Source organism: Salmo salar, chromosome 11 (assembly GCF_965601325.2).
Source record: "Salmo salar chromosome 11, fSalSal1, whole genome shotgun sequence".
Taxonomy (NCBI): Eukaryota; Metazoa; Chordata; class Actinopteri; order Salmoniformes; family Salmonidae; genus Salmo; species Salmo salar.
Genome location: NC_138301.1, coordinates 96,172,317 through 96,182,782, shown reverse-complemented (window position 1 = coordinate 96,182,782; position 10,466 = coordinate 96,172,317). Strand labels below are relative to the sequence as shown.

General features: G+C 44.6%; 1 protein-coding gene across 8 annotated transcripts in view; it reads right to left on the bottom strand.

Annotated features, from left to right (window-relative positions):
- Window positions 1-864: 864 nt before the first annotated feature.
- The window catches only part of LOC106563272 (regulator of G-protein signaling 3), a 199,960-nt gene continuing 190,358 nt past the window's right edge, over window positions 865-10,466 (bottom strand). For 7 of the 8 annotated variants that reach the window (XM_014128717.3, XM_014128719.3, XM_014128718.3 and 4 more), the window contains 4 exons: window positions 6,546-6,650; window positions 4,812-4,873; window positions 3,437-3,603; window positions 865-2,901 (listed from right to left, as the gene is read on the bottom strand). In XM_014128717.3, coding sequence (XP_013984192.2) covers window positions 2,701-2,901; window positions 3,437-3,603; window positions 4,812-4,873; window positions 6,546-6,650 — 535 coding nt within the window. In that variant the 3' untranslated portion in view covers window positions 865-2,700. Of the gene's footprint in view, window positions 2,902-3,436; window positions 3,604-4,811; window positions 4,874-6,545; window positions 6,651-6,964; window positions 9,312-10,466 lie in introns of those variants that run through there. The other variant, XM_014128723.3, reaches the window with a different exon arrangement.

The following is a 10,466-nucleotide window of genomic DNA, read 5'->3' as shown; positions in this document are numbered from 1 at the left end:
GGAAGAGGGTGGAAAAAGTAGATCCTAAGTAGAACCAAAGTCTGGGCACCCCTGCGCTAGATGGTCCAGCTGCAAAGTCAAAATTGGAATTGTAAAAATTCATGAAAACAAACATTTGCTTTTGGGTCTTAATTTAAGGTGAAGCCATTAGGGTTAGCAGTGTGGTTAAGGTTAGGATTAAGGTTAGGGTTAAGTTTAAAATGTGATTTTATGACTGTGGTTGTGCCAGCTAGTGACCACCCTGTAGAGCTGCCTCCAGAACAAGATCCATGATGAAAAATAAGGGCTTTTCTCTTCAATAAGACAAAATACTTGTTTATCACTGGTTGTAACATGCGTCCTTTGTCCTGATCAAATCAAAGTGTATTGGTCGTGTACACAGTTTGTAGATGTTATTGAAGGTGCAGCGAAATGCTTTTGATGCCAAAGGACGCATGTTAGCCCCAGGTATTAACAAAGCTAAAGAACTCTTTTTTTCAATTCAAGTCAATTTTGTTTGTTGGTGTTCTCTGCACAACTAAGACAAGATGAGATAATATATACTTTATTGTGCATGTTCTTTGCAGATCATGGACATACTATACTTAACTAAGGTCTAGAAGGGAATGCCCGCTCTTCCATTGATGTTTATTTTTGGGGTCTATTCGTACACACTGTACTGTATGTACACAATACAGAGTCCAGGGACACAGGCTATCTTGTCACACTGCTGTGTAGTATGGGAGCTCAGATTGTAATAGGTACTTGGATATGCATGTGTTTCTGCTCCAGCTAATGTTTTGTATTAGCAACATTTACCAAAGGTGAATAACGTAGACACAGATATGTAATACAACACAGCAAATGACATTTCAGAGACATGAATTATTATTTCACCAGTTGTTTGTTTTATTTATCTTCAGCAATGACACCAAATGTATTTCTATTTTCTTTTTTGCTTGCTATCTTAGGAGTTGGGTTTGAATTGTAAACAGTGAAAATGATCAAATACATTTCATAAACTTCATAAACTCCTGACAAGCATTGTATGACCAGGAAAGGGTGGACCTTCCTCATTTTTATAACAACACATGTCATCTTATAGCTTTGAGTCTCTCATATTTACATAGATACAGCCAGGTTCCAGCTCGACGCAAGTGAAACCTATTGTTTTCTTGTTTTTTCTTTGTTTTCTTAAAGAATTATATGTACATCCTTAACCCCTAGCTGCCTGCTGCCAGGGTACACAGTTAGAATTACTTGCTTAATTCATGTATCTTTTCTTGTTTATTTACTTAAACTGTAAATCAACCTTATAGCTGAATTTTGCAACATGACTCTTACAAATAAAGTGTATAATACAGAGCTCAAGCCATTGTCTTTCCAATCAAAATCGAAACTTATCCCCCCAAAAAGGAAAATAAACAATAACATATTGCACTTAAAGTCAGGACAGCGTTGGACCTGGTTCATGGTTTGGGGGAGGAGCGCTTTAGGCTGAGTGCAATGGGTGAAGCATCCAGCAAGGTATCTAAATAAATAGGCAAACCTTTGTACAGGTGAAGCAGTTTTTTTCTTTTTTATGTCTATGAAAAGAGCATCCTCCCAACAGTATTGCTCAGTATACCTATGGAGTGCAGGTTTGAACCTAAAACGATTAAAAAAAGAAAACATTTTATGTGTAAAAACGAAAATGAAAAACAAATTCAAGCTTGGAAGCTTCGTAGTCAAGTGCCTTAATGTCCTGAGAAAGCTGCCTTGTTCAGTCCAGGTGAAGCTACAATGAATTGCTGATTTTTTTCGACAGTCTTTGGAGACAGGCAACAAGTCTTTCCCCCCCCCCCCCCCCCCCCCCAATATGTTTTCGAGTGAGTGGCACATTTCTGCTTTTGCAGTTTTGGTCCGTTCCATTGTTGGTATTTTTATTTTCTCCATCTTTCTCTCTCTCTGTGTCTCTGTGTCTTTTGCCGTATTCTTTAGATGAATGCGACGAGGTGGGACCCTGCGAGAGGGTGCTGAACAGAACAGATGCCGACTGTGCTTGAAAGAGGTGTGTACGCCGTGAATTGGAGAACATGAAAAAAGCTCAAAAAACGTCTTTTCATTCAGACATTGATCCAGCAACCCAATTTCTCCTTTTTTTCGCAAGCCCATTTGAAAATGGTCATGAAAGCTTGGTGAGACATGGAAAAACTAGGACAAAACAAACCTCTGTGTCGTACCAACAGCATTTGAACTGGCTCCAAAGGAGGAGGAGGATACGGGGTGTCAAAAAAATTACTAAATAAAACATTTGCGTCAACACAGTACTGGACTGTCTTCATGTCTGCAGAGGTTTCAACCCTTTCTCCAGTACATCCGGAAGATAACTTAAATACGGACAAACTAACATATGTCATTATGAACGACAGACAGTGATCAATGAGAGTGATCCGAGAAACCCTTGGACAAGCCCTCACATGACGGTGACCAGCTGTCCTGACTGGGCTCTCCATCCGCCCTCAATCAGCCTGTTGTCATGGTCGTTGTGTAAACAACACCCCCCTCAGTGCCACGGCCTAGCACGCCGTCTTTCTCACACCCAACTCATGATGGGACAGGATGAAGGCAGAAACAAAACAAAAAGGCGAACATGGAAAAAATCTACCTCCCCCTGCTTTCAAGTCTCTGCCTTCTCTCTTTCGTCGTCGTCTCTCACTTTCTATCTTGATCTCTGCGTGTTTACGACGATGAGGAGGTGGACGTGGTGCTGGCCTTCTTCTGGTTGACTAAGTCCATGTAGAGCTCTGAGCGGAGGAAACGAGGGTACGAGTCCTTCTCCATCAGGCCGTATATCCTGCGCTGGGCCAGGTCGAAGCAGGACCGTGTCACATTCTGAAGGTTGTCCTTGGTGTGCTCTCGGGTGTACGAGTCCAAGTTCACCTGAGAGAGGGAACCAGGGAGGGGAAGAAAGGAAGAGGCAGAATAGCAGGTTAGTTTCAGTGCTACCAACAACTGGTTCAAGCTGTTGAGGCTGATTTTTGACTTGAAGTTTCCACTCGGCTCTCCAGGTTTGAAACAAAAAGGGAAAGGGGAAAAGTGAGGGTGTCTATTTGGTGCATGTCAGGCGGCCAAAGAAAGCCTATTTGTCAGGCATGATCTCACATCCTCTCCAGCTCACTTGTTCCTTTGTGGGAGCACCTTCTGACAGGCATTACACATTCATCACCTAACATCTTTAGTTGAGGGAACAATGGTGAGGGGGCCGGCCAAAATCACTGCTTTTTCAATTTATAGCAGGAACAAGTTCATTTCTAGTTTCTGTCAGGGAGGTGTTAGGAGCGGATTATACATTTCAGTCATGAGTGAGGTTGAGGTTAGCAAGTTTAGGTATAAAAAGGGGACATTACAGTTGAAGGGTATTTTCCGCCATCCCTTGTGGGTAGAAGTCTGCATGTGTATGGGGATTGCTGCTCACCTCTTTACAAGACTGGATGGCAATGTATTCAGCAAAGACTTTCTTGGCTTTGGACGCCATCTTGGATTGCGACTTAATCTTCTTGTAATCCTCGCACGCCAACCAGAATTCCAGATTCTCCTCGCTGAACTCTGTACGCAGGAAAGCTCTGAATGCTGCCAGGCCATCTGAAGGGAAGAAGGCAGGAGGGAAAAAAACAGAGAGGTGTGGGTTAGTGGACGTGACTGCAGAGCCATGGCAACATAGCGTCATCTCTCTCAGTGAGGGAAACTACCTAAATAGCACAGTAGCCCAGTCCATTGAGTCACACTGTTAAAAAGGGGACTAAAGCCAGCCGCCTCCACATGACTGTCTTTCTCCTAGAACTGGATTGTCCATTAATTGTAAGTCCACTGTAACTTGTTTGATTACTTTACCTCCCATACACAACATCACCCCACTGACCCTACACTACACTTTTTTCATCTTGTCTCTGTACAAAGAGATTCCTTTCATGGTCGGGGGGTGGGGGGGGGGAGGTTTGCTTGTCAACCTATTCCTGTTGCTTTGGCTACTGGGATGGTATCGTTAATGACTTAAGGAAAAGACAACGGCAGAGTAAGAATAGCAGGAAGCCGAGTCCCACCCTGCCTGGTCACCAGCACCTTTCTGTTCACATGCTGATTACAATACAGGAGCAGAAAGAGACTTCACTACAGGTCAGCCAGAATAAATATATAAAGAAAGTAAGAAAAAACATGAAAAGGCAGAAAAAGAGAGGAGGGCAAGTTGGGATCAAAGTGTTGCGCCGCTTGTCTCTCCTCTGTTAGGGATAAATGGTGTTGGCTTGTCTGAGCCCACGTCATCACAGAGAGAAACAATTGAATGGAGATTTGGAATCCCAGCCCGACAGCGCTCAGACCAAGGATATGAATTATGGAATCATACAAATATAGCAACACTACTCTGACGTCCTCTTTCTCTCAGCCGCCCAGCCCATCCATAATCTGTCCCCTCTCCCCCTACACTAATGCATGGCTCTATTCATCCACCGGGATTAGTGGGAGAGCTGCAGCAGAGTGCCTCAACAGACTGCCCATTCACAGCAAGGGAGCAACAACTCACACACACACTGAATTCACATTGCATAAGCAACAAGTATGAACATATTTCCTGCCCATACCACCCCCCCAAAACACATGCACATTGTTCCTTATTCATGATCAATGCAATTGTTCCCCATGCTTCAGTTCAACTTAAACCAGATCCACATGGGAACATATGGCAATCAAACCCAGATGGGTATTAGTCATTTCCTTTATCCCGTTGGGTTTGATTGATTAAATGGACAGAGAGAATAAAGAAGGAGAAGAGTAAGAAGGAAAGGCAGACTTACATTTGTGGGCCAGCAGCTTGTCCAGAGATTCCCCCCATTTGAGTGCCTCCTCCGGGGTGGGCCTGCAAATGAAAACGTAGCGGTTCTTTAGCAAGCCCATCTCTGCCAGGTTTCTCATGGTGTGACCCATCCGAAGCCCTGTGCTCCACTGTACTGCACTGGACTGGTAAGGAGTGTGGTCCTTTGGCTAGTACTCTGTGGAATTGCTATTCCTTTCTTCTTCTTCTCACTTGCTTTTTTTCCCTCTTTCACACTCGCTGGTGCTCTAGGGCTGTGTGTGAGTGAGCGAGCGTGTGTGAATGTGTATGAGTGTGTGTGTGTGTGCGTGCGTAAGTAAGTATGTCTAACTGGTTCCACTAGATGTCTCACCTTATACTCCCTCTCACTGCAGCTCAGGAGGCAGAGGAGGGGCGGGGACTAAACCAGCCAATGGGGATAGGGTTTGAGGCTGAGGGTCCACCCCCCCAACTTTTCTGCCCTCCCCTTTCCTCCCTCATTCTCTCTGCTCTCAGATAGAGGATATGCTTCCTCTCCTTCAACACACCTGGCGGCCTTATTGACATGGCAACAGAGGAATAGGACCCAACCATGTGAATCCATCATAAAACACTATCTGCCCAGACATTTCCATTTTCTACTTTATTTCCATTTCTATCAGTTAATGTTGCAACTGACTTTGTGAATGAATTAAATATCCTACTAAATAAATGTCTGCCTAACATACATGCACTATGTTCTATTGAATATAACAATTAAATACAAATCAATGAAATTCCCTGTTCTGATGCATTGTTGCCAAACACCTCCCTCCCTCCCTCCGTGGACAAAACATGCCTGTCTCTGTACATCATTGCATAATATAAAGCATGACTCTGACAAGTGGACCTCCTGCTCGTTCTGTTACTGTTGCTGAGAGATATTTAATGCATTATGCAACACAATGCATACATGCACGCTTGAAATAATTTTCAATAATATAGCAGTTGAGTAGATGCAGCTTGTGTTCAAGCGCGCGTATTCTAAAGGCGCAATGACAGCATGCAGACATTAGACTTGTACATTAACCATTGTTATCTAGGACCAACCAGTTTTGCCAGTCAAAACAGCCACATAGCTACAGTATAAATACAGTATAGACATTTATGTAACCATGGATATTGATGTAGTCTGACTGGACCTATCTGTCTGTTAGCAGAGCTGTCCCGTGACTGACCCATCAACATTTCACAACGTTGCAACTCAAAATTAACCGCCAAAACACATACATTAAAGATAATACAGATACACACTCTAAAACATTCTCTATTTAAATAGGTAGAAAAAGGAGCATAAATAAACTGTAGGACAAAGCTGTAACATCCGCCTAACCTATAACAGCTATAACATCCGCCTTAGCTTACGGATCAACCAGGAATCGCTAAACACATCAAGATGTAATTAATCCAATATCCCTTTTCCTTCCTTCCTTCCTCCCTTCCTTCCTTAATTTCTGTCTTTCTCTCTGTGGCTTTACAAGCGCTTCTTCACGCTGCCCACTCGTCTGAATGTCTGTCTGTCTGAGCCAAGGCATCACCAGCTGGGGTGAGATCCAAGAAGCGGCCATGTGGACACACACACACACACACACACACACACACACACACACACACACACACACACACACACACACACACACACACACACACACACACAGACAAACATACAAACACACATAGTCATACACAAAACACTCACTTTACTGACGACTTCAAGGATTTGTCGAATTTGCCGGGTGGGTTGCTTCCGGGAGACTCATTCCTCCTCCTCAGAAAAGCAAGCCGGTTCTTCATGTCTTTGGCCCTAAGAAAGAAAGAAAGAAAGAAAGAAAGAAAGAAAGAAAGAAAGAAAGAAAGAAAGAAAGAAAGAAAGAAAGAAAGAAAGAAAGAAAGAAAGAAAGAAAGAAAGAAAGAAAGAAAGAAAGAAAGAAAGGATGGATGGAGATAGAGAAGGAGAGACCGATGGGGAGAGACCAAGGGAGGAAAGAGAGACACAGAAAAGGGGTTGAGTCTTCCAAGTCATGGGAAACAGTTCAACTTTAAAAACAAACTCCAGCGGTTCAAATCAGTTCCATATGCTCAAAACCAGAAAAGTGAAAAAGTGCCAGGGCTGTATACATTTCAGACTTCAGCAGGATATTCAAGTGTAGTAGAGTAGAGCAGTGTCCAGTGGAAGTCACAGTGTGAAGACAGATACTATCTCTCCCTCTCCGTTGTCAATGTCTTCTTTCAATCTATCTCTCCTCTAGTTCTACCCCTGGCAGGTCCTTAGGCAGGGAGTGAGTGAATGTGGCAGTGAAGGAGGAGAGACTCACTCCTCATTCCTCCGCACGATAACACCATTCTCCAGGTGCCTAGAGGGACCCTAAGAGAGGGAGCTAACCCAGGGCTGGGGCCTTTGGGACGGGACACGGGGCATAGCTACACCCCCTCTTCCTCCATCAACCAAAATATACCCACATTACCAATAACACAACGCAACACCCCTTCCCATCGCCATCTCCCGGAGACGGCATGCCAACCCTAGTCCTCCATGCTGTCCCAAATCCCTGGGTGGCTGCTAGCACCTCCCCCTGACCTCACATGCTTCCTCATTGAGACGTGACCCCACATGACTCCCATTTCCTGGTTGATTTCCACTGTGTATTAGCTATTAGCTAAAGCGCAGCTGTCCTAATCACTGTCAGCTGGCCTAATGTCACCAAAAGCCCCAGTGAGACCACAGGACCCACAAAAGAACCCAGCATTCCATTTTTGGAGCCTGAAAACACACACACACACACACACACACTAGTAACATTTTATTTGATTTCATTTGACACGAACAGATACACACTAACACGCATACTGTACAAAAGCACACATGCACACACGCACACATACAGTAGACACTCGCCCTCTCTCTGCCCGTCTCCAAAGGCCCTCTCCCAACACCTGATCATCAAACCCCTGCTTAGTTCCTGGTTCTTATCCACAGCCAGTCTTGGGAACTGAAAGAGCCCCAGTGTCTGTGCTCCAGGGTGGAGAGGCAAAGACGACATCAGTGGTCACTAGTGGGTGTAAAGGGCCTGGTTTGGATGGTGTTGCCAGGCCACCTCTGTGGGTTTTCCAGGCATATTATGATGGGGCGAAAAGAAGGAAACAGGAAGCAACCTGGGCAACTATTTAAGATGACTCCACCAGCCGACATCAAGGGCAACCAGGAGCTGAGTAGTTCATTTCTTTCAAGGAGGAAAAAGGAGGGGACTAGGAGTAGATGATGAATGAGGAGGAATACAAGAAGCCTCTTTCAAGATGTCTGTAAGAGGAGAGGACAGGGAGAGGAACTTGCCAAACGTGTGAGTTAGAATCTAATTAATGACTAGTAAAACAACATGCCCTCAAGCTGGGGCTGGTTCGAGGGATGTTTGTCTCAGAGCCGAGAAAGAAGCCTCTGAAAGTGATTCTGAAGGCCACTCGATAAAGAGCTACAATGTCCTCTCTCCTCTCTTATCTCTTCAGCAGGATGGGAGAGAGAAAGTGAGGAAATATCAGTCAGCACCGTGATCCTCCAGACAGAGAGAGAGAAGAAATGATTGTTAAAAGAAGAAAAAAGACGGACCACAAAGAATTTGAACAATCTGCTTCTAACATCCTGTACTGATCAGCGTGGATATTTTAGGGCTATCTGCGTGACAGGCTGCGACCATTGGCATCTATAAACACAATGTGATCTGTAACAAGGCACCATAAAGGGCTATAGGTGATGCATTGGGCTTGATTATAGTATTCCACAGTAGGGTTGTATTAAACCATGCTCTATCCAGATGAGGAGCTAACGTTAGTGGAGTAAAATTGGGTTGTTGGTATGGTGAAAAACATTACACTCTACCTCTGGCACAGTTTTTCTCCCAACAACCCACACTCACCAGTCTGAAGTTATCATTACCCCAAGTAAAAAGCTGTTTTAGAAAGGCATAAAATCCTCATAGAGAAGTGGAATCTATTTGATTGCTCTATTTTTAGCGTCCATGACCATAGTTTGGGTTTCAACTATGTGAGGTTAAAGCCGAATAGGGAAGCTATGCCAATGCATGTGAGCAGAGGGACTCGTTTTTACGAGCCCTGGAAAATATTTGCAAACCTAATGAAACAATTTATTATGCAGGTCTGGTTTCAATACAAGTGGAGTGAACTACGCTGGGCCCAGGCTGGGTGGAAATATATGACAGGGCTGTGAACACTATGGTCAGTGAGGACTGGGAGAGGTAACTGAATATACAACTCAACACTGTCACCTTCTGGTTGGTTTGGGATACTACAGGGATATGGTCCTCCATTCCCAACAATTGAACGTTGCAGATTAATGTCTACTAAGGTTGAATTGCTTGGTATAAAAAGATGGTAACAAAGAGTAAATAATAAAATACGCTACGGTAATGAAAACTGCAGGTAAATGCCATTTTGCTTAGCAGACCATCCTACAGCCCACACCAAACCATCTCAATGTTTCAGTAGTTGATTACCCTACTTCTTTGTGTTTTTTTTATTGTCACATATACCAGATAGGTGCAGTGAAATGTGTTGTTTTACAGGGTCAGCCATAGTAGTACGGCACTCCTGGAGCAAATTAGGGTTAAGTTCCTTGCTCAAGGGCACATCGAAAGATTTTTCACCTTGTCGGCTCGGGTATTTAAACCAGCGACCTTTCGGGTTACTGGCTAAATGCTCTGACCGATAGGCTACCTGCCGAGTGATGTTCTGTGCCATGGGTCTATAAGTGTTATTGAGAACCAAGGACATGTGAGGCTGCTGAAAAGCGTCTCAGGCCGAGGCAGTGATAAGGAAGTTACTACGCACATGGCAGCTCTCTGGCCACGGCCATCCATCACGTTGCTGCTGTGATTATTAGCTCATACACTGGGCCTGCGGGGCCGAGGGTTACAGTAGAGGCCAGTATAGGAGCTCAAACTCAGCAGGGTAAAGACACCACACACACACCCACACACAAAGCCACAAAGGGCAGGCAGGGGACACATTCCACATGGCTCTGCTACCCAGGCTACCCCGAGTGAAAAAACAGCCTGCTGGGAGAACAACTGGTACTACCGAGAGGCGAAGGGGCAAGATTAGAGGGGATCAAGGGAAGGTGAGAAGGGACAGAGTGAGAGAGTGAAATGATTAAGACAAAATACCTGGACGAGATCTTGTCGCCTAATAAGTGTGTTGCAGTTTGACAACTTCCTGTTCACCTGGCCCTGTGCCCTTAACAACATCTGTATTGTCTTAACATGTTTTCCTCACTCTAACCGTCAACCCCTCTCCCACTCCTCATACCCTGGCCGGCTAGCTAATTGCCCAGCCATCAGGAGCAGTAATATGAATATGTTCCTCTCTTCATTAAACATAGCCCTAAACCTGACAGGCTAATCTTATATTAGGATAGCCACATCCCTCTCTGGGAGATTAACAAATTAGGATGCACTCTGATCCCATTCATCGCACCCGCTATCAGAAAATACTTCTATCACCTGCCACGCTCCCTATCTGCCGGGCTGGTGGTGTGTGTGCGTGTGTGTGTGTAGAGGGGGCTGGAGGGTCTTTAGCACCATGATTATCTCAGGTCTTTCCATGTTATTCC